The sequence below is a fragment of the Spermophilus citellus genome, assembly GCF_964194105.1.
Source record: "Spermophilus citellus genome assembly, chromosome: 8".
Taxonomy (NCBI): domain Eukaryota; kingdom Metazoa; phylum Chordata; class Mammalia; order Rodentia; family Sciuridae; genus Spermophilus; species Spermophilus citellus.
The window spans coordinates 4,058,696-4,081,984 of NC_138189.1; the positions used below are offsets into that span (position 1 = coordinate 4,058,696).

Below are 23,289 nucleotides of genomic sequence, written 5' to 3' on the forward strand. Positions count from 1 at the left end.
AGCTTAAGGCGCAGCAAAAGGGGTAGAGCCAGTTGCACCCTCTCCTCAGTTTTCTGAGACACTTAAGGGGTATATGGCAGAACCACACCAGTATTTGAATTTATGAGCCTTAGAGGGTCCCAAAAGTTTTCCTGTATTTTTCCTATTTTGTGGTTTGTGCCTTACTCAGAAAACAGAAGATGATAGGTTCAAAACTAACACCCAGAATCCCGACATCCAACACCAAACGTGATGACACTTCGTCACATCCGCTTCCTGGGTCTCGTTTTAAAGTTTTCCTGAAACTCGGGACAGCCAGCCAGCCAAGTCCCTCCCCCTCCTCCCGCACCACCTGGATAGGCGTGCCGGGAGTGCGCCTCCCGGTAGCACAGCCTCACTTTACGAGCCTCCCTGCCTCCTTCGGCTAGTGGCGCCCTCAGACACGAGTGTCGGGCCGCAAGCCCCAGCGGCACTCAGCGAAAAAGAGCAACTGGGTGGGAGCTGACAACAAGACTGGCCCCGAAGGAAACGCGCCACCCAACCAGCGCCCTCCGCTCGGCCCCGCCCCGCCCCGCCCCGCCCTCACTGGTTCTTCCCCACTGGTTCTTCCCCATACTTTCCCCGCCCACGAAGAGGCTCCTCCTCTTGTTCTCTTCACCTTTCACCTCGCTTTTTGGGGCTCTCCGGGAAGGGGGGCTCAGACCCCGCCCATCACGGGGCGGGGAGACTGTGCTCTGCTGTGACTCACCGTTATTGGTGACTATGGTCTGTCAATCACAGCATAAGCGGCCTAGGATTGGCTGATGAGAAATAGTGGGGCGTGAAGTCGGGACAGCGGCCTCGGCGCATGCCGGGTACGTGCGTGACGGAGGCCGTAGCGGCAGTCATGGCGGCTCGGTGTGTGAGGCTGGCGCGGCGCAGTCTCCCGGCTTTGGCGTTGTCTTTCAGGTAAGGGGCGTCGGGCTTCTTTGGGCTGAGGGAACGCCACACCTCAGCGCCATCTCTGCCTCTCCGATCCTGGCCCTTCCGGCCTCATCACCAGCGTCGGGGTCCCTGGGCCCGCGGCTCCGACCTCAAGGTCTGCTCTGTGGCCGGGGTGTGCCCGTCCTGGGCTCGGACAGCGGGAGCGCGGCCGCCTGCACCCGAAGCGTGGGGTTTTAGGGCTCCGTGGGCTGCGGGACGGAGGGGTCCTGGCCGGGGTACCTGGAGTGGAAGCTCGGCGGCCCCCGTGTGCGTGTGGCCCAGGGCCCACAGTGGCCTCGCAGACGTCTGCTTCCCCTGCGCGCCCGGGCACCCAGGCCGTCTCAGCTTCCGCGGTGGAAGAAACAAGCAGAGAGACCCAAGACTTGCCCAAGGTCACGCAGCGAGGCCGGGACGGGGCTGTGGCTCACCAGTGCCCGGAGCTGCAGAGCGCAGCTCGCTGGCGCCGCCCCGGAGGGTCCATTGCCCGGCTAACGGGCATTTCCCGTTCTGCCTCAAGTTTCTAAACATTTGCGGGAGTCTGGGGTCAAAAAGCACCAGAGCCTGTGCGGCTGTGGGCAGTTCGTTAGGCTCCCTGTGGGTCAGAGCAACCAGCACTCTTCACTGTTTTCATTTTAACCTGTTGCTTTTGGTTTTTGAAAGACCTGTCTTAAAGTGAGTTCGGGAAATATATAGAGTTCTTATCTCATCCCTTGGAAATTTTTCCTAGAAGCAAGTTATTCACCAAGTCGAGAGAAGCTATTTCTGTCCAAACTTTGGGTAGAAACTGAGCAGAGTAAGGGCTGGTCTTCCCCCGCCAGGAGCTCACTCACCTGGTGAGACCAGGCAGATGAGCCAAAGATTACTTGCAATGAGGGTGACAAGGCGTGAATAGCATCTTACTAAGTTCATGTAAAGCACCATGGGAACAATGTGTCAGGCTTCCCGGAATACTTCAGTCAAAGGCTTTTTAGAGCTCAATAATTTGTTGTTTTGTGTCTGGAATTGCCAAAAAAAAGTACCACGAAGTCAGCATCATTTCTGTCTCTGAAACTGTGGCTTTGTGGAAAGATGCTTAACTAGAGGCAAGAGAGCTGAATGGTAATCACATTTCCCACAGTGATAGTTTTCTGAGACGGCAGACCAGCTGCAACTCTGGACCCTGTGTTTTTCCTTCTCATACATGGTGGCTAGACCCTCTGTTGGCATCAGGAAGGGGTCTGCACACAGCAGAACCAACCTGCAGAAAGGCAGTGTGACTGTCAATTCAGCGGGGGGAAAACTCAGAAGGCAGGCATCTCAACAATACCCTTACTCTTTAAATTCCTGAAAACCAGAAAAGCAAACATGTAATAAAGAGGTCATTGCTTTTCACACCTGTGGTAACAGTCTACATATGAACATGTTTTGTGTTCATGCACTGCACAAGTTCCCGTGAGTGACAGACCTCATTCAGGACAGTGGTCCCCTAAGACTGTATCACCTAGTGACATCCTAGCCGTTTTGGTTTGCATGATAGAGTTGCTTAATGACATCTTTCTTAGAATGTATCAGTGTATCCTATCATTAAGTGGTGCATGAAGTTGCATTTCTTATTTAATAGAAGACACACAAGTGCATCCAAGGGACGACTGTTTAACTCGTCTTTTAGTAGCTGCATGATAGTTCAGACTGGGGAAGCAGCAGTTCATTTAGCCATTTCCTTACTTCAGAACACTGTGTCCAGCTTGTCCCTGTGCAGCGTTGCCATAAACATCCTTCTATGTATATTATGTTTATAAAAACTTTACTATTCATGGAGATATTTTTCTTGAATCAGGAAAGAAAGTTGAATGTAGATTATTCTGATTGGACTGTGGCATAATTAGAGCTCCTGCTGATCCTGGTGAAAAAACCTGGGTTTTAAGATTATCACTAAAGGCTTTGTGACCTTAGGCATGTCATTGAATCTTTTCATGTGGATATCAGATTGGATAATACCTTAAATATCTTCCAGGATTTGTTAGTACTCATTTGTTAGTCTCATGTTCCTACCTCCACACCTTCATCCAGGCAGTGCCCACTTCCTGAAGCGTATCTATCTGTCCACCCTGCTGTTGTTCATATTTTCTCAATGTTCATATTTTCTGAAAATGAACTAGAGAGGCTGTGCATGTATTCATGATTCTCAGGTTCACAGAAAGGAGTAGAAGGGTCCATTGTAGACTGTTACCACAGGTGTGAAAGGCAATGACCTCTTTGTTACATGTTTTGCTCTTGTGTGCAACTCACCTGTCTTATAGAGCCTTTTCTTCTCCAGTCTTCTGAGTCTCTCAAAGCACTGGGATTCTTTTACTAACTTTTAAACCCCCAATTACAATTCTTTGTGTATAGACATCTTACCTTTTTTACATGATGGAAAATGCTTCAAGGTAAGATCTCTGCCTGGTCCATCTTTGTCCGTGATGTCAGCAGTGGGTCTCACCTCTGACAGTGTCTGCTGTATTAAACACAGGTGGGGCCTCTGTGTCTCAGAAGACACCTTGGAATGCAAGAAGAGAAGGTTAGGTACCCATCAGTTTAAGCATGTATTACAGTTGGTCTTATATGGTCATGAGTCATAAAACAATAGGAACTACCTTCTGAGAGCTACATTGTTAGGTGATTTCCTTGTGTGAATGTTACATGTGTACTTACTCAAACATAGATGGTATAACCTACTACACACATAGGTTATGTGGTATAAAGACTGCCACATATGCGATCTGTTGTCCAGAATGACATTATTTGGCATGTACTAATATATGTGTGTGTGTCATTTGTAGTTTGCCTTTATAAGATCTGAAATAGGTTTGCTTCCAAAACAGTCAATAGCAGAGTTCAAAAGTATTCCAAATCTCCTATGTCCTGTGTCTGGTTTTCCAAAAAAATTTGTCCTTTCTGATGTGTGGACTTTTCTGTAGGCCCTCTCCTCGGTTGTTGTGCACAGCTACAAAACAAAAGAACAATGGCCAAAGCCTGGAAGAGGACATGGGTCACAATGAGCAGAAGACAGAGCCTCCCTCTACAGACAAGATCCTCTTGGAAGAGAAGGTCAAGTTAGAAGAGCAGCTGAGAGACACTATGGTGAGGATATATGGCTCTTGTGGGACACAGGCTTTTGCTGAATTATTTCTTGTGTAGTCCACAGAAAAGGCCCCACATTTCACTGGTGACAGACCGAAGCCAGAGCATTCAGTCTGACCCACTGCTCATGTAGCAGGTGACCACCACAGTGGAGGGGAGAACCACGTCATGTGGCTCCACTTCTGACATGACAAGAGCCTCACGTGCCAGGTGGTTACCCTGAGACAGTCTTACAGATGAGGAAAGCTCCGTGTGGTCACTAAAACTGGGGTGGGAGTGGGGGCCTGGGCTGCTGTCATGGGGAAGTAGAAGTTGTGTGAGCTGGCAGCAGTAGGGATTCTTATTGCTGAAAAGCACAAGTAGCACTGATCAGGTGCTTTTCTTCTTACCTTGCATACTTCTTTAATTCAGATATATATAATTGAAAAATATTAACCAATGATATTGGTATAGCTTAATCAATAAATATAGAAATAACATCTGACATGATGGCTTTGTTTTCAGTTATATATATTGTTTATAGTGAAATCCATCCATCTGCAAATCAAGTTCTTTAAGGATTTAAGATTAAAAACATCAAATATTTATGTCTCCCAAAGCACTGGGATTATGTGTGGGCAATTTTACATGTTCTTATGAGTAAGCTGTTTACAGTTGAGGAGCCCTGAGGCACAGAGCAGCCAAGGGAACCCCAGGCTCACCCACCTGCAGCTCCCAGAGCCAGGGGTGAATGGGGTAGGGTGAACCCAAGCTGTCCGCTTCTGCATTGTGACTGCCTGCAGACTTGGCACAGCTGCAGTATGGAAATCCACACAGAGCCCTTCAGTGCACATTAGCAGAAGGCACTCCAGAGGTGGGGAGCTCTTGAGAGGGTTGGTAAGAATTGAGGGACTTCCCCAAACTGCCATGATTAATTATTAAATAGTGAGCATGTGAACCGAGTCCTTCAGGCAAACTAGATGGCACAGAGGTGCATCCGCAGGGTCATGTCCCCAAGGGATCAAGGCCTCCCCTTCACACCCAGTCCATTCCCCCTCTCCCGGAAGGAATGGGACTGGACATGGCGTCACCCCTAGCAAGGTGCTCATATTGCCTGAAGTCAGACATTCTACTGGGGAGACTAGTGCTTATTCCTTGGGGGTGAAGGATTTTCCTCTGGTCTTTTCACCTCTGTGTGCTTGGATCAGCGCAGGGAGCCCTCACATTACTCCCACTCGCTGGAAATGCTGACATGAGTATAAATTGGTCTCGCTGAGCTTTTCTGTTTTTGTCCAATATCTCAAAAGGAATGACAGATCTTATTTGTATCTTGACTTGGAGTGTGTTATAATCATTTTCAAATTAGGATGACTTTCCTGTAAATTTGTTCCATATTTGATTCATGTAAATCTTTTTCCTTTTATTTTTTTCTTTAGGAAAAATACAAACGAGCTTTGGCAGATACTGAGAACTTGAGACTGAGGAGCCAAAAACTGGTGGAAGAGGCAAAATTATATGGTAACTTTAAACATTTAAACATTATGTGGTATTGGTCCCAGAAAGAACATAATAGGGTGGAGAAGAGGGGGTGCAGGTGTACCAAGAACAAGCCAGGGTGGGGGGCAGAATTCACACCCCCTCTGGTTTTTCAAGATGAGTTCATAGTGAAGGTGTTTGTATAGGAGCAGGGACTGTGTAGTTGTGACAGTGTTTGGAATTGTGAGTGTGGTCCACATAGCAGGAGTTTTATTATCACCCTCCCTATGCAGACCCTAGGGAGCCCCTAGCCAGCTGCAGAAGGCACATCTGAAGGCTTCTTCACCAGGACTAGCAGGAGGTCTGATTATGCCACAGTCCAGTCAGAATAAACTACGTTCAGCTTTCTTCCCTGATTCAAGAAAATGGCCTCTGTGAATAGTAAAGTCCTAGTAACCGAATGGCATACAGGGATGTCTATGGCACCCCTGCTGCTTGCGGCTCCCTCACGCTTCAGAGCAGTGCTGTCACTTCAGGACTCCTGCTGTGCAGCCTCTACTATTAGCTTTGGTGCTTCTGTTGCTGCCTTCCCACTTTGTAATTGAGGTAATCCAGGCTTAGTGACTTGCCACACATCACAGAGCCGGTCAGTCATGGCACCAGCATTTTGTCCATCACTGCCAGTTTGGCACCTGTGGTAGTAACTGGACCTGAGGCTGCCATAGGAGTGCTTGCTGTGGGTCACTTGGTTAACTGTCAGGTGTGGCGTCCTGTGTTAGGGTGAGGAGCCAAAGGTTCAGGATGGGAATTCCTATGGCTACCCAAGGACAGAGAGGGTGAGGGACCAGAAGGAAATAGAATCCTCATCTCATCATGCTGCTGCATCCAACACAGAAACACCTCTTTCCTGGGAACACTTTTCCTTGGGTCACCTGGGTTCCTGGTACTCTTCCTCCCTGAGTAATACCTTTGCGAACCTGCCTGACCTGAGTACCAGGCCTCTTTCCCCTCTTCCCGGCACTCCGGGTGACTTCCACACTCCCACAGATTTAAAGGGCCTCCACATCTAGGTCTCTGTTCCAGCTCAGTCTCCTGAGTTTCATTCCATACATGCTGCTTAGCACCCTTGCCTGGGAGTCTCAAGGGTGCTTTGACCTTAGCCCTTCACTTGGCTTCCTTTCCCCCTTACTGTAGTAGGCGATTCCAGCTTTCAGTCAGGAAAGGCTTTGGAGGGTTTTGTGTTTTCTGTATTAAATGGAGGAAACATTGAGATTCTGGGGCAACAGGTGCTGTGGACGGGCACCATAAGCAGCCTGTTATGAAGCACACCAAGCTCAATTCCCAGGTGCAGTGGATGTGGACTGTGAACCACCTTCTTTAACTTTATCAGGCATCCAGGGCTTCTGCAAAGACTTGCTGGAGGTTGCAGACATTCTGGAGAAGGCAACGCAGAGTGTTCCAAAGGAAGAAATTAAAGATGAAAACCCTCACCTGAAAAGCCTGTACGAGGGGCTGGTGCTGACCGAGGTGCAGATCCAGAAGGTATTCACAAAGCACGGCTTGCTCAAGCTGGACCCCCTTGGAGCCAAGTTCGACCCTTATGAACATGAGGCGCTGTTCCACACACCAGTAGAGGGCAAGGAGCCGGGCACGGTGGCGCTGGTTAGCAAGGTGGGGTACAAGCTGCACGGGCGCACCCTCAGGCCCGCCCTGGTGGGGGTGGTGAAGGAAGCATAACTGCCTCCCACAGAGCCTTTGGCTTTTAAGTCACTTGCTGTAACTCTTGAAAGGCGGGTCTATCTTTTCTCCTCTGGGAGTCCAGCCTTGATGGAAAGGTCAAGTGGCTGCAAAGAATCAAGCTGGGTACACAGTTGCGTCCAGGAGCTCTGGTCCAGGAGTCTGATTTCTTAGTACCACATGTTTAGTAGCTCCATATTCTTCCAGAAGAGGGCAGACGGGACCTCTAGAGTATCATGAATAACCTGTATCTGCTCAAACTCGTGATTGCAAAGTACTTTAAACAAATAAAAGGTCTTCAGGAACTGTCTGGCTGCCTGGCCGCCCATCTGTGCCGTCGTGTGCAGCTCACTGCAGCACTGAGTGCTGGCACCTTTGGCCACTGCTGGGTTCACTCTGCGAAGAAAAGGCCGGAGGGGAAACATGTTTCTTGATTAAAACAACAACAAAAAAAATTGATGCCTACCTTTGAGAACATACAAGTTCATTTATAACTAGCATCTAGATGCTAGGAATGGTCAACCTTGGCTTTTCTGTGGAGATGGGAAGGGAGCATGTGAACTTGAACATTCTTACCACCTTATTTTGCCAAGTGAATTTGACAAAGTAAATCCTTTTTTCCTGTTTTGTCATCTCAGTTGTTTAAATCTATTCAGTTAGTTACTAATAACCTCAAGGTGTGTTCCTATTAAAATGGACCTTCTCAGTGGGGACTGCATGCTTGGTATACTTAAAATGTTTGTTTAATTTTAAAATTCTATTTAAGAGGATTAAAAGCCTAATGTTTATTTTCCTACTTCTGGTAATGACGTGTCCTTTAGTGGTGACCCCTGAGCCCAAGACAAGTATGACTTAACTCTCTCCCCTTTATCTACCCCAGCTTGGGAGTTGGCTGCTTGGTGTGCAGGTGCCACCACCTGGGAAGGGAGCAGCCCTCCAGGCTCAGACCCAGTGACCAGGAGAAGGCACACCACAGCAGGGGTTGGGACAAAGCCCTCCAGAGCTGCAGCTACACACGGTGACTCCAGCAGAGGGGTCTCTGTGCCTCATATAATGTCCAGATCTTGGAGGAAGGTGACTGGGGCATCTGTTACAAAAGGGAACAGTGACCTCTTAACCTTTTTTAGGTGAAAGGGCAATATTGGTAAATCCATTTCCTGTGTTTAAAAAAAATGGGGCATAGTTATATATTTTGCCAGTAATTTTGAAAAACAAAAGCAATACTCTACATTTTTCCTATTTGCAAGCGTTTTCCTCCTTTCCTTGAAGTTGCTTTGTGTTATTTGGTCAAATACATACCCTGGAACTGAAGGCAGCCCAACATTGGAGAGAACCCAGGCCTGGGTCCAGCCCAGCCTGTTTTTATGCTGTGCAGCTGTGTGCATACCACCCAGGAACTCTCCTGCAAAGCAAAGCCTGAATGAGACATCATGTTCAGACTGTTCTCTGACACTGTGTGTGTGTGCACGCGCGCGCTCCTCTTCAACTACAGCTGGAGTCGCTAAAAAAGCACTAAGTTCATGACTCAAGACATATAGTCAGCTCTCTGTGCCTGTGGGTGTTACACCCATGAACTTGACTAACTGCAGAACAAAACTATTGAAACCAATTGTACTGAACACACTTGTCCTCATTTCCTGCACCATACAATCTGTACATGGCATCTAACTGTATTGGACATTATAAGTCACTTAGAGATGATGCAAGTTGAGAGTGCACAGGTTATATGCAAATACTATTATTATTTTAAGGGACTTGAGGTCCTCAAATTTTGGAATCCTGAATGGAGTGGGGGGTAAGGCATCCAGGAACCAACCCAAGGGATGACTGCAGCTCAGATATAGCCAACTTGTCTTCAATAGTGTATTTCAGTTATCCACAATCTCCACCAATGGGAAGACATCTTTTAATGATAAATTCATGCCGGAAATGATATGGTCAGCTCCACTCTATTACCTAGTACCGATGGGTGTTGCTTGCTTGCAGCGTGGGCTGAACTGTATGGTGCAGACCTCAGGTGTGGGAAAGTCAGCCCACTTAGGCTGACTTAGGGATGGCGGGGGCTGGCTTGATAACCAGTGTGCCACTCAAACATGCCAGGCACGCCGTGCCCCTGGGCTCAGTGTTGGCTCACTGCTGCATTTAAGGCAAGGCTCTGCAAGGACGCAGGCACAGAGGCTCGAGAAACGGTAAGAAGCAAGCAAAGGCACTGTTCTGTTCTCAACTTGTTTAATATGTAAAAGAATAATAAAAATGGTAGCCAGAGTTGTAGTTTTTAATACATTCTTGGAATGTTGGCCTCCCAGAGAGCATTATTTCAAATACCTGAAAAATTACCTATCTATCTTTTTGGACTTTGTAAAGACAGTTTGTGTAAAATTTGAAAAGATTTAGTTCACAGAATTATGGTAGCTAATTTATTGTGAGAATTGAATATAAACACATCAGGCTCCAAACTAATGCAGAGGTAAGAACTAATATAACAGAAAGCTGGAGCAGATGGGATAAGAGGCAACCAATCCTAAAATTACTTTCCTGTTGTAACAACATATTAATACTTTGACATAAATTAATTATACATTCATTATGGTGTCTTAAAACAGTCAAGCCTAAATAAATTCTTCATACCATCAAAAAGATATATATATATATACACACACACACACACACACATATATACACACACTACAAAACTGCTTAAGCACAAAGGTTTTCACTGGACAACTCTTGGCCTGGGCCACACACATTTTCAGGATCCTCTGCTTCTCAAGCTTAATGTAGGCCTATCATTTTATATAAAAAAATAAGACTAGACTCAACCTCACCAAACTAGTATTCGGGTGGTGTAGAAAATCAACAAATGAGACACCAGGACAGCTAAAGCCAGTGGCTGTCAAAACTGAGCTCTCTCCCAGTCACCTAGAGGGTTTGAAAGACGGCTTGCTAGTCTCCACCAAGGAATTTCCAATTCAAGAGGACCAGGTGGGGTCCAGATTCTGCATTTGTAAACAGGTACCCAAGATCCACACTCTGAGAACCACTGGCTGTGACGATATAAGAACTCAGCACCATCCTTGTCACTGTCCCTGGCGCAGCACGCAGCCAGCACTCTGGAGCAGTGTCACTGCTCAGCATCTGCCAAGAAGCCCTGGTCTAGCGAGCGGGTACTCCTCTCCAGCCCGCAACACACTTTGCAACTAAACAGTGTACTTGAATGTTTTGTTTAATGCTGAAAAACTCACCCTAAGGGACAGAGGATGTAAAAAGAAAGGAAAAGGCACATAATCAAGTCGTCCTTGGAAATGAGGAGGGTTTTTTTTTTCCTTTGAATAACTTCACTTTAATGTACTTCAAGCTCAAATATTCTGGGAGGTAAACAGGCTCTTGTACCTATGGGGGTACAGGGGCAGGATGAGTTCAGGAAGAATGGGGTCTATGGTCATCCAGGGACTCTAAAGCAGGGTCTGGGCACGAGAACCCTGAGCAGCCGGAAGACAAGCGACTTCCTCAAGTTTAAAAGGAAGGTACCGTGTACGTCCTTGAAGAAGGCCCCAGAAACGAGCTTTTCGGTTGGGCTGGGAAGGAGCCATTTTTGAGTCAGATGCAAGAGGGCGAGCAGGAAGCAGCACTGTAGCCCCAAGACACAGCCGGGAACCACCACACTTGCCAGGGCCCGTGTGGGCTGGAACTATGGCTCTGCCCAGCCAATGGGAGCAGGCCTTGGCCATGCACTAAATAATTCGCCTAGCTGGGCTAGCATGGTCATCGTTTTCTGTGAGAAGAGGACTTGTAACTGAGAAGAATCCTGAGGAAGCTAATGCCAGAACTCAGAACCCTGAGCACTTGGCCTGGAACTCTTTAAAATGGGGTCTTCCAAGTCAAATGCACTACAAGTAGTCACAGCAGCAAGGGGCACCCCTGGAAGCCAGGCAGTTCCCACTAGTCCTGTGACCCTCCCACTCCAGGGTTCCCATCCTTGGGACAAGACAAGGATGCACCCAGGGGATATCCCCAAGTGGGCAGCAGGCTGGGCTCAGACTACAAAGAGGCAGGATTTGGGATTTGGGAGCTGCAAACTCACACTTGGCCGCTGCTGACAGCTAAGTGGAAGCTTACATGATCAACTGTGTAAACAAGGCTTCTTCCTCAAGTGTGTAAGGAAACCTCCTGGTGCTCTCTGGCCTCATCTTCTTCATCTGTTACACAGGGGCAGGTCTGCGTCCCATGGGCCCCTCTATAAAGTGCCTCGTGCCCCAGGCCATGTGGGGTGTCGGTGGGGGGGGGGAATCAGTGGGCTCAGAAAAGGGGCGCCTATAGCAGCCCTGCCTGAGAAGAGCTTGTGTCACCAGGGAAAGCTGATGGGTGGCTGGTGGCCCAGCAGGAAAATGTCACTCCCTGCACCCACAGCTTTGCACCCGAAGGGAAGGCGGCTCAGGAAAGACAAGGAAATCATCCAATCTCTTAACAGTCTCCAAACGGAGCACCCAAAGGCAAATCATCATCTTCAAGGGTTACTTTTAGGACCAAGTTAAAATAGAAACATATTTGTTTCCCCCATGATCCAATATAAGATTGTTACTATTGCTTCTTTCAGAGGACCATGAAAAGATTTTTACATCTTAAAAAAAGGAACTCAATTTGTTTAAAAAGAGCAACAGGGGAAAAGGCGGTTCCTCTCCCCTCCCCCATGCCATTTGGCTCACAAGCTACTTGAGCATCGCTCCAGCCTTGGAAGTGTCTGGGGATGCTCCAGGACACCCTTGTTCAGGAGGCATCCCTGGATATCCACCCGCTTTCGGTAAGGAAGTTTAAAATCCTTTTCTTTAGGACTTTGTCCAGATAACTGGGAAGGCGACTTTTGGAGGGGATTCCCTGCCGCTTCTGGAGGTGGTCTTTGATTATAATGGTCTTCACCGTCACATAACGCGCTGGACTCAAGTTCAAAGAGCTGCAGAGCACCTTCTCACGGTCTGACAAGAGCTCAAACCCAGGAAGGTTCTCGATGGCTGCAAACTCGCCATCTCTGCCCTCCTCCTTGCCCCTTTTGGAGCCAGCCATGTTCTTGTTCTCTTTCCTTCGCTCCCGCTTGTGCCTGGCGGCTTCGTACTCAGCAGATTCTTCCATCTTGGTGATTCCGTTTCGCCTGTACCGCTGCAGCTCTCTGATCTTGGCTCGCAGCATCTTCTCCTTGTGCATATTTTCAAATAAGTCGTCGAACTCCTTACACGACATGAACTGGTACAGCGGCCGCAGCTTCAGCCGCAGCTCCTTCTCCTCCTTGGTGATCTTCCGCTTCAGCGCCTTCTCCTTCTCCCTCTTGTCCTTCCCCAGGAAGGCAGGCACCAGGTTGTAGTCGCGGGCGATGTTCTTCCGGCGCTGCCGCTCCTTGAGCTTCCGCACATACATGTCCACGTGGGCGCGCTTGAGCTCGATCTCCACGTCGTCGTCGTCGTAGTTCACGGACAGCCCGCTGATGAGTGTCTCGGCGTCCTGGTCATACTCGATCTCATAGTCGTCCCGCAGTGGCATGTAGCCTAGCTGCTGCTGCTCGGCCACTGAGATGTCCAACGGGGGCAACGGGGTGGTGAGGCTGGGCGAGAGGGGGCCTCCACTGGGGCAGGTGTGATCTGTCACCCGGTTGGGGATGCTGTCGGGGATGCAGGCCTTCCCCAGGTTCCCGTGGATGTACATGCTCACATAGTGCTCCATCACTTCCTGGGGAGTCCGGGAAGCACCCACATGAGCAGCCATGTCTTCCTACGACAACAAAGGCCAGAGGTTACTGCAAAGTCAGCCTGTCACACTGTTTTCACCCAAGTCCTGTCAACATGTTCACAAAGGCTCACCTGGAATGCTTCCCACCCACTCGAAGAGTTAGTCCCGCGTTCTCTCCAGGTCCACATTAGAAGGAACCTGGACTGATTTTGTACTGAGAGTGAAGACCAGAGAGGTATAAATCTGTGAGTTTCTGGTGGCATAGTGGAGACCAGAACCCTCCATCTAAGAGCCACACTCTGGTCCCCTGGTTTCTTAAGTGGGACTGGCACACCTGTACCAGCTGTCCCACACTCCTGCAAACCCTGCACCCAGGTGGGCAGGAAATAAATGCCTGAACCCCTCACAGAGACCGGAAAACAGACGCACCCATGGAGACAAGGCCAGACCCTGACTCAGGCCCAATTGTAGGACACACTGTTCTCCCATATTCCTAGCCACCCAAGAAAGAAAGGGCCAGGCACTGCCATTAGAACTTGCACAGCCTTGAGCTCTGAAAGAGCTAGCTTGTCCCTTTCCTCAGAGTGACAGCTGGTGCAGGGTTTGCAGGGTTTGAGTGGGAAAGCTAGTACAGGTGGGCCAGTCCCACTTTAGAAACCAGGGGATCAGAGTGTGGCTCTTAGATGGAGGGTTCTGGTCTCTACCATGCCACCACAAAATCTCCTGTGACCTTGGTTCACAACAGCTTTCCTGCCCAAGAAGCCAGTAGGCACTACCGCAGGCCAGGAGTGCACACCCCTGCAGCAGGGAGCCACAGCGCCAGGGTGATTAATGGGAGGAAACCGTAGAACTCCTTCAATCTTTTCCTTCTGCCAAGAGGCCTCTTCCTTAACGTCAACCACTAAAGCCACTTCAGAAAGTAACTACCCAAAATACACACTCAGTCACCCAGCCACCGGCTCTTGTCGCCACTGCCCAGCCCTGCCTTAGTGACATGGCAGCCCGCAGCTGCCCAGGAGTGGACAACCTGTTCTGTACCCCACCTTGGCCACACAGCTCCATCAGCACTCCACCACGGGTGGCCTGTCTCCACCCCTGAAGGCTCTGCCAGAACTGAGGAACCAGCCAGTGCATTCAAGTTGGCAATGCTTATAAGCTGGCCTGGGCCTCTCCATCCCAGGCTTCTCTGGGACAAGCCCTAGAGCACAGGTCTGGGGCCACTTCCCAGGAGACCTGCAAGGGTCATGAGCTTGCCTCAGCAAAGCAGGAATGAGGAAGGCAGTCCTGAGACCCACTGTGAGGTCTCCTCAGAAGCATACAGAAAACAGGATTGCAGCAACAGATAGATGGTGGTCTTAGAATGAATTATGTGATTCCTTCTTTTTAAAAACATCATTAGTGGCATCAAATATGTTCATTTTGTTTCAGGAAGCATTTAGGACAAGACGAAACACCAAACTGTGAGTATCTGCTACTGGAGTATTTACCATTCTGGGTGGCCCAGGCTACTGGAGGCCCCACTCAAGTGTGGAGGCTGCAGACTCCACAGTGGCACAGGAACCCACGGTCAATGCTGCCAAGATGAGGGCTTGTTCTCTTCCTACGGTCCTGAGGCCAGAAGCCCCCAGGGCCTACACTGGCCTCTAGGACAGACAGAACTACTGGTCATGTCTAACTAATAAAGAGTCCGTGCCCCTGCTCTTGGAAGGAAAGGACCATGTTGGATGGAGAGCCCTGGCAGACCTCCTTACCAGGGCATCTGGAGGGCAAAACTGCTAAGTCCCACCCACTGTTAGGCGACAGCAGCAGAGCTGGCCTAGGCCTGTGTGGCTTCTCTGGCAGTGAGCACTAGCCCCATTTTGTCTGAGGCCGGGAGGAGGTCCAGCCACATCCAGTGTTATCCAAGACCTCTGAGAGATGGGTGCTGAGAGGGCTTCCCAGGCCAGTGAGGCTGGGGTTCCCAGTTTTCTCAGAGACTCAGAGGTACCCAGTCTCTTAACCAAGGTTGCATGGCAAGAAACTCAGAAGTGGCCAGCAAGACCACTTGCAGAGTTTTGGTTTAAAAAAAAAAAAAAAATCCTTATTTGGCAGATTTTAAAGTTAGCAGTTCTATGTCAGCCTCCCAAACACTTTTCAACCTGGCAGTCCATGAAACCTGGGAAGCACAGACCCGAGGAGCCAACCAGATGCCCTGGTGGGACCTGTCCGAGGTCCAGCCCGTTTTCCTCACAGCTCCGCAAGGCCCAGCAGGAACCACAGGCCCACCACTGCTACCACTAGAGATGCTCCCTCTCCGTATGCACAGGCTCTGGGCCAGGCTCCCGGCTTCCAGGCCTGGTTCCATCCCTCCCTAGCTCTGTGACTGGACAAATTATAGAGCGTCTGTGCCTTTGACCCTCCACTGAACTCTGGAAATAATAGCAGACCCTCTCCCAGGGTGGTGGGGGAGCTGGAGGCCCGTGTGCACAGGGCCATGCAGCCTGTGCTCCTGTCAGCTACTGCTGCCATCCAGGAGCTGTAAGCTTCACTCCTAAGACTTCTGTTTGTCTCTCAAGACCCAGGTCCTCTCGTCCAGGAAGCCTTCAGTGGTCCCTGGAGCTGGCACACATCCTGGCCTCATGGCTCCCAGTCCTCATGGCTGCGGCAGGGTCTGTGACCCTCCTTGTCCTACGTGTTTCCCCAGACAAGATGAAGACAGAGAGCATGGCGACAGACACCATCTGCCAAGTCCTCACACAGCCCTAGGGGAATCAGTGCCACTATGGCCCATGTTTTACAGATCAGGAAAGTCAGCCTTCTGGTGAGCTGCCATCCGGGCACAAGGCTGGTCATTGCTGAGCTGCATCCATCCCCAGCGGCCTGGCCAGGAGCGTGTGCCTGGCACCCCACACCCTCATAGCACAGCGCACACCCTGCCTCAGACAATCCCTGCTGCTATAACAACAAATGGCAAGGCTGGGCCCCGGGCTGCTACACTTCCTCCCAGACCGTGACCCAGGCACAGCCTGGCCTCCCGAGGGGCATGCTGGACATAGGCTGCACACACCCAGTGCCCTGGCTCAGCCTTGAGTGCTCTTCTGTCCACTGCTCCTCCACAGGTCTCAAGGCCCTGCGGTCCTCTCTTCACCTGGCACCTGGACTGTGAGGTACAAGACAAGGGACAAGGCTGGGGTGGGCCATGTTGCAGGGCTTCCCTTCCCAGGTGGCCCGGGGCCAGACTTTGCAGAGGTAGGTAGGCATGCACTGTCTCTAAGTAGAGGCCTGGCTCCTGCTTCAGTCTCTCTTCAAATGGAGAAGAGCATAGGAAGACTCATAGGAAGGGCCAGAAGCCATCAGAGGCTGCCCTTCTGGGGAGCAGGGTCTGGGGGCTCCACCAGGGGAGGGCAGCCTGAGAGCAGGACCACCCGCAAGGCCAGACAGAAGCAGAAGACAGGAACCAGAACCCACCGCTGGGTAGTCTTTCCCCTTTGGTGCCGGGACTGGGTCCAGGCCCTTGCACACGTTAGGCAAGTGCTGCTGTACTGTGGAAACCCAGCCCAGCTGCTGAGTGTCCTGAAGGACGGGAGGAGCTGCTACTGCAGGGGAAGAACAGGGTGCAGAGCACACAGTGGCAGGCAGGGCACCCTGGAGGCGCTCCACACCGTCCCACACCGTTCACTTCTCACCCCTACATCAGTGCTCTGGCACTCATGCTGCCTGTGCCTCCTGGTGGTCACCCTCCGGCCACTCTTCAGGATACACAGGAGACCTGGGAGGCTGAGGCTCCCCCTTCTTAGGAGCTCCGTGCACTGCCTTCTTTGCCTGCTGACCAAATGTGCACTTGGGCATGGTCCCCAGGCTGGACAAAGCTTCTCTCATCCTCAGTGCCGTCACCTCCCACAGCTAAGCCACTCCTATGCCACCAATCTCAGTTCTCCCCTAGACATTGGCCTGCAAGGACACCCAGCTAGCAACCCCCAGGAACTTCCCACAGGCGGCAGCAGGATAGTATGGTCAGAAAAAGGCAGGTGGGGACATCAACAGTCCCCCAGCCTGTCAGAAAGAGGAACCGCCCTGCACACAGCTTTGCCTCCGTCTAAGTCAGACAAGCCCTTGGAATCGCGGACTCAAACTGGCTTCGCAGCCCATCCTTCCAGGGTGTCAGATGGGGTCCCTAAGACCATTTTCCCTGGCCACCACTCCTGGGCTGTATGGATGGAAAGCCTCAGTTCTGGATCGCCGTCCTCCTCTCCACACTCAAAGGACTCACCAACAGACAGGACTGCCATTAGGGCCTGGTGATGAAAGCCTAGGGTCAGATGAGGCCACCTGTGACAGAGCTGAGACGAGCGGCATGGCCCTGCAGGAAAGAGCAGGTCAGCTCCTCAGAAACCAAGCCTAGACTCCGCCCCGGCAGTTCTGCCTCTAGGTAGTGACCCGGAGCACTGGAAACTGAAGAGATCCGCACACACCAGGCACCCCCAGGGCTGAGCAGCCCGCGGTCACCCACAGGTAAACAGAGTGAGGTGCAGCCCACAGTGAAACTTCACTGGCCAGCATATGCTACGATACGAATTAAACTCAGCAGGCATAGTGGTGGCCATGCCTGTGATCCCAGCCATGGGAGGCCGAGGCAGGAGGAACAAGGTCAAGGCCAGCTTGGGCAACCTCATAAGACCCTGTCTCAAGAAATATAAAGGGCCAGGGGTGTGGTTCCAGGGTAGGGTGGTTGCCTAGCATGTGCAAGGGCCTAGGTTCCATCCTCAGCAGCAGAGGAAGAGAAGGGAGAAGGAGAAGACATCCTGTTAGGTGGGGCACATCAGCCACAGAAGGACAAGCACTGCCTGCTTCAAAAGGCCCTGGGGTGGCTGGCTTCAGAGACAGCACAGTGACTGCCATGGGCTGAGGATGGAGGGTGAGGAGTGGAGCTTATAGGGAGGACGCTGCAGTCCTACAGGTAGGTGTAGTGATGCCTGCATAGCAACGAAAATGTGTGCAGTGCCACTGCACTGCACGCCCAAGATGGTTAAAGTGGCTGAGTACTGGTGGGCAGCTGTCATCCCAGCGACTCAGGATGCTAAGGCAGGAGGATCATAAATTAGAGGACAGCCTCGGCAACTTAGCTAGATCCTGTCTCAAAATAAAAAGGGCTGGGCGTGTAGCTCAGTGGCAGAACACTCCTGGGTTTGGTCTCCAGTACTGCCAAAAAAAAAAAAAAAAGAAAAAGGTTAAGATGATAAATTTCATATTCTAAGCCAGGTGTGGTGGCACATGGCTATAATCCCAGAGCTCGGGAGGCTGGGGCAGAAGGATCGTGAGTTCAAAGCCAACCTCTGCAACAGCGAGGTGCTAATAAGCAACTCAGTGAGACCCTGTCTTAAAGTACAAAATAGGACTGGGTATGTAGCTTAGTGGTTGAATGTCCCTAAATTCAATCCCCAGTACCAATAATCATCATCATAATAATTATTAACAGTTTTTTTTATTTTGGGGGTATCAGGGGTTGAACCCCAAAGGCACATAACCACTGAGCCACAGCCTCGGTCCTTTTTATTTTGAGATAGTGTCTCACTAAGTTGTTCAGGCCTTACTAAGTTGCTGAAGCGGGCTTTGGCCTTGCAATCCTCCTGCCTCAGTCGCTGGATTACAGGCATGTGCTACCCACCCTGCCTAACAGTTTCTTTTAAGAGAAACATCTTCCTGTTCCACCTTGGTGGTTTTTGTTTTTTTCCCTTTTCCTGTACTGGAGGCCAGGGGCACTCCACCACTGCACTACATCCCCAGCCCTTTTTAATTTTTGTTTTGAAACAGGATCTCACTAAATTGCTGAGGCTGGCCTCAAACTTGAGAGCCTCCTGCCTCAGTCTCCTCAGATCACTGGGATTACATGCATGTTCCACCATGCCTGGCTCAGTGGCTCTTAAGGAAGGGTTGCTGACCAGCCTGGGAAGTTGCAGGAAATATCGCTGACTCACATGTGTGGCACGAGATGTGTTCAGCTAGGCCTCCTGGATGATCCGATGCACATTGAAGTGTGCTTGGCCCCATTAAATTTAGCCCCTTTCCCCATCCAAGATCTTCCCTCCAGCCTTTCCTTAAAGCAAGTCCTACAAACCCACTATCAAGACACTTGTGGGCTGGAGATCACCTGCTCTGAAAGCAGCCTTCTGCCCAGAGAGAAGTGGAAGGGCCCAGCTCTCAGCTCCCAAATTCAGCTTCATGGGCTTGGGACCTGCTGCCTCGGAGCTCATGAGATTCTTTTTATAAATACTGTAGATTCCATCTGAGCCTTGGAGAGGCCAGGTCAGCGTCCAGGCTGGGCCCTGGGCTTGGTGGCCTCTGGCTGTGCTGTCAGGGAAACCACAGAGCAGGGAGAAGACCTGGACCCAAACTCCAGCTCTGCCCCATCCTTCAGCACCCACAATAGTTACCTCGTTTGTAAAAGGGAGAATCTGGCCTCAGGGTGGGGGCAAGGGGAGCTCGTGTCAGCACATGGACTCACGTCTGTACCTCCGGAGCAGGAAGCAGCTCCAAAATCCTAGCCCAAACCCTAACTGCACACAAGCTCACCTGCCTTCCTCGCCCGCCCCATGGGGACAGAGTCTCCATCTCCAGTCCTCCCTTTCCCCAAATACATCGGACTCCTAGAACGCGGAACAGCTCCTTCCACTCACATCTGGCCAGCTCAGGACAAGAACTGTGGCTCACCACACAGCCCCTGAAAGCTCGCAGGCTGTCACTTTTAGCAGTGTCTCTGGAGGGGCTGACACAGTAGCACTGAGCAAGAGCCAGTTGGCAGATGAGTGAGTGTACGACGCCGTAACCCACTATAGGGCAGTGCCCAGCAGGAAAGGCAAACGTGACGGACTCAGGACATCCCGCCTGCCTCCAAGGACAAACCTGAGTGTACCATACAGGCCACCAGGCCCTTCCCAGTTGCTCATCTCATTGATCCAAATCCTGCAGAGCCAGCCTGAGCCCCATTTCCCAAGGCCCCTGAATGTAGTCCACAGAGGTGGGACCTCCTCCATTAGCCTCCTCAGCATCGCTCAGGGACTTGGGATAATCAACAAAGCCGTGGCTCTTCCAATGAAGTCTCCAACTGTCCTGAAATTCTGTGACTGTGTTCCAGAGGTGTCCCTGTGCTCCAACTCTGAACCTGTGAAACCCACCAGCTACCTGGAGACCCTCAGTGCCCAGTGGACCTGACCCACGGGGTCACTGTCTGTTGGCCAGTTCTTCCCCACTGTTGCCAAGGTCTCATCCCACATTACCCCCCCCCCACTGTCCAACACATGGGTACACCTGTGCCAGACCATGACCATGACTATCCCCAAACCCTCCTGGGTCAATGGCTGACATTCCTCAGATACACCTTGCTCCCCTCAGCCACCCCCCTTCCCCCGCCTCAGCTGCCAGACTTCAGCAACACCTCAACCCTGCCTTCTTTGCTCACCCCATCTAGAGCTCCACACTGAACACACAGCCCGGGGCCGTCTCCCCACTTGCCATCTGAAACCAGAGCTATACGGGCCTTATCTTTTCTTCGCTCTCCCTGATGCCCACAATGCCTCTTTCCACATCCAGCCCCAGCCCCTGGACCTGCTCCTGCCCTCACCCAGTCACCTCCCCGCCTCTAATCTCTCCCTGAAGCAGGCCCCAGTCTGGCTGCAGGATAGCCCTTCCAGCCTGTCCACACCTCCAGCCCTATCAATAGCTCTGGGCCTCCGACCCACATTACTTAATGCTCTTACACCATGGGAAGGCCCTGGCTGCAGTCAGCAGGCCTGAGCTCAAACCTGGCCCTGTTGCACGCAAAGCTGTGGACTCCTGGACAAGCAGCTCAGTCTCACAGTTGCTGTTCTTCAACTGTAAATTAGGAATAAGAACTGTTCAGATCACATGAGCTACGTACAGGAAGAGCCCGTACAGGAAGACCCCGTACAGAACTGGCATGGCCTGCTGTACCGAGTGGAGCATAGGACTTTGGGGCATGGATCAGCATAAACACTTGAAAGAGAACCACACGTGCAAACTGTGAAAGAGCCTCAGGTGAAGTAAAATGAAGCCTACGGAGGGAAACAACCAGCCCAAGACGACACAGCTGGAGAAAAATGGCGCTTTCTACTCAGTGTTGGAACTAGTGCTGTTCTGGGCAGCACCTGTGGCCTGTTAGCAAGGCAGCACTTCAGGCCTGCCAGAGCCCAGCAGGTGGCAAGGCCAAGCCTACACTAAGAGTAGCAAGTCCCAAGGCCCTTCCTCCTGGGCTAATAAGAATGCAGTCTACTTCAGCCAAAATCTGCATTCTAACAAGCTTCCCAGTGCATTAGTTTGAAAAGGACTGTTAGAAAAGAAGCCTCCCCACTTCCAGCCCAGCCTCTTCCCAGACACCATGAATGTTTTAGTTTCGGGGTGCTATTTCATTTCCCATAGTGCTGCAGAGAAGGCCCCAGCTGTCCTGAGCATCCCAAACCTGTGGCTGTTGAGAAGATTTCAAGAGCTGCATACAAAGTGCTCCACTCGCAGCAGGGCACTCTGCAGCGCTCAGTGCCCCCAGATATACTGTGGCAATAAGTGCTGGAAGAATGACGGCCAGGATGGGTCTCTCTGAGGCACTCATTTAAGCAGAACTCAGTCTCAAGCCATCGCTGGAGGTAGCACACTCCGTGCAGAAAAAAGGAAGAAGAATCAGGGTAACCAGTGGGGCTGCAGTGGTCCAGAGACACTGGATGGCCTAGTGGACAGTGAGGTAAATCCCAGTAGACCTGGAAGCCACCAGGGCCCATGAGACGTGACTTGTGCTTAAGATATCACTGATTGTGTGTGTGAGATGAGGTGAGAACTAAGCAAGGAAACAAGCAGAGGGGTGAAGGTCAGCCTGCACTAGGGTCCCAAGTGGGGTTAGGTTCTGCACATATTTTGAAAAGGGGGCTGCTGATGAACTAGGCATGGAAGAAGGCATTCACGACGGGTGTCAGCTGCAACCTGAGTGATGAGCATGGTGCTGAGTCCAGGTCACTGTGTAGGTCAGCAGGGAACCAGAAGGCAGAAGCCTAGAGCAAATGAACACACTACTATAAGCTCCCTGAAGGCAAGGTTGAGGGCTTCTCCCCTTCAGGATCCTTCACCAGTGTCTGCTCTGCACAAAGCCGATGCTCAATGTGCAACCACAAACAACACGTGAGGACAAAGTGAGGCAGAGGTGTCTGGAGGGTGGTGATCAGGTAGTAATTTGTGGAGCAACTTCTTTCCTAATGAATTATAAGAACAGATTCCAGGGCTGCAGAATGGTCTTGAGGAAAGCAAGAGGAGATGAAAGCAGCAGGTGGGAGGCAGGAGAGCAAAACTGTGGGGGAAGAGCCATTAAGGGTCCAGTGTCGCTTTCCTACTTTTCAGAAAGCCTGAAGGTGGCTGCACATCCTTGGTGGTTTTGGTGACAATGTAGCCAGAGATTTTTATTCTTCTTTTCTGGTATGGATAAGCAGTGGGCAGAGAGCTCCTCTGAAACCTAAAGAAACGCTCCTCTCTCCCCAAGAGAGCCTGGGGCACGACGGACAGTGTACGGGAGTCCAGCCCAGCTCTCACCTTCTCTCTCAGACTCGTCTTTACGGAAACCTTCTGACAGAGCAGGGCAGACCTTGGGGCCCGTGCCTGCCAGTGCAGGCGCCTTTGTTCATCATTACTGGCCATTCATTGCACAGTGTCCTGGGTGTTGCGGGGCCGCAGCGCCTGGGCATGGCCGACCCTCAGGGCGCCCGCGGACACCCCCAGCGCGCACACAGGACGGGACAGGCACCGGAGACAGAAGGCCCGCGCGGCTCCCAGGGCGCCCCGGCCGCCCGGCCCCGCGCACACCTGCCGGGCGCCCAGGTCCCGCCCGCCCGCCGGCCTCCGCTCACCCAGTTGCCGAAGCCGAACTGCTCGATGGCGTCCAGCAGCAGCTGCTCCTCGCGGCTGGTCCAGCCGCCCTCGGCCTCGGGCCCCCAGAGCGTGAAGCGCCCGCCGTCCACCAGCTGGTAGCCGTGGTAGCGGCGGTGGTGGCCGATCTCGGCGCCGGCCGAGAAGCACTCGGGGCACAGCTCGATGTCCTGGCACTCGGTGCAGCGGAAGCGCAGCGGGCTCACCTCGGCCAGGCAGTACACGCAGTACTTCTTACCCAGCTCCGCCATCTTCCCCCGCTCGCCCGCCCGGCCCGCCGCGCCCCCCGCCGTCAGCGCGCAGCCGCCCGCCGCGCCCGCCGCCGCGCCCGCGCCTCCTGCCGCCGCCACGGCCGCCCCCGCCCAGGCGCCGCCCGAGCCGGCCAGCCGGGCCGCGTCCCGCCGCAACACGCAGGCGCCCTCGGGCCCGGGCCGGCCGCCG

At 51.8% G+C, this 23,289-nt stretch overlaps 2 protein-coding genes across 2 annotated transcripts; one reads left to right on the forward strand and one right to left on the reverse strand.

Annotated features, from left to right (window-relative positions):
* Nucleotides 1-775: 775 nt before the first annotated feature.
* On the forward strand, nt 776-7,546 carry GRPEL1 (GrpE like 1, mitochondrial). The gene is made up of 4 exons (XM_081304233.1): nt 776-927; nt 3,882-4,044; nt 5,460-5,541; nt 6,890-7,546. Exons 1-4 carry the CDS (start codon nt 827-829, stop codon nt 7,234-7,236), a joined length of 693 nt encoding a protein of 230 aa, XP_081160359.1. The 5' UTR covers nt 776-826; the 3' UTR covers nt 7,237-7,546.
* A 3,002-nt stretch (nt 7,547-10,548) lies between these two features.
* TADA2B (transcriptional adaptor 2B) lies at nt 10,549-23,251 on the reverse strand. The gene is made up of 2 exons (XM_081304232.1): nt 22,830-23,251; nt 10,549-12,993 (listed from the first exon to the last, which is right to left on the reverse strand). The coding sequence occupies exons 1-2, from the start codon at nt 23,097-23,099 to the stop codon at nt 12,001-12,003; spliced, it is 1,263 nt and encodes a 420-aa protein (XP_081160358.1). The 5' UTR covers nt 23,100-23,251; the 3' UTR covers nt 10,549-12,000.
* Between the last annotated feature and the right edge of the window lie 38 nt (nt 23,252-23,289).

What these genes read in the sequence shown, in the direction of transcription:
- TADA2B (XM_081304232.1), bottom strand. Translation starts at nt 23,099, where the DNA reads ATGGCGGAGCTGGGTAAGAAGTACTGCGTGTACTGCCTGGCCGAGGTG. An exon ending in AGTTCGGCTTCGGCAACTGG is followed by an intron (nt 12,994 to 22,829) that starts GTGAGCGGAGGC and finishes TTGTTGTCGTAG; the next exon opens with GAAGACATGGCTGCTCATGT.
- GRPEL1 (XM_081304233.1), top strand. Translation starts at nt 827, where the DNA reads ATGCCGGGTACGTGCGTGACGGAGGCCGTAGCGGCAGTCATGGCGGCT. An exon ending in GCTTTGGCGTTGTCTTTCAG is followed by an intron (nt 928 to 3,881) that starts GTAAGGGGCGTC and finishes ACTTTTCTGTAG; the next exon opens with GCCCTCTCCTCGGTTGTTGT. An exon ending in AGCAGCTGAGAGACACTATG is followed by an intron (nt 4,045 to 5,459) that starts GTGAGGATATAT and finishes TTTTTTCTTTAG; the next exon opens with GAAAAATACAAACGAGCTTT.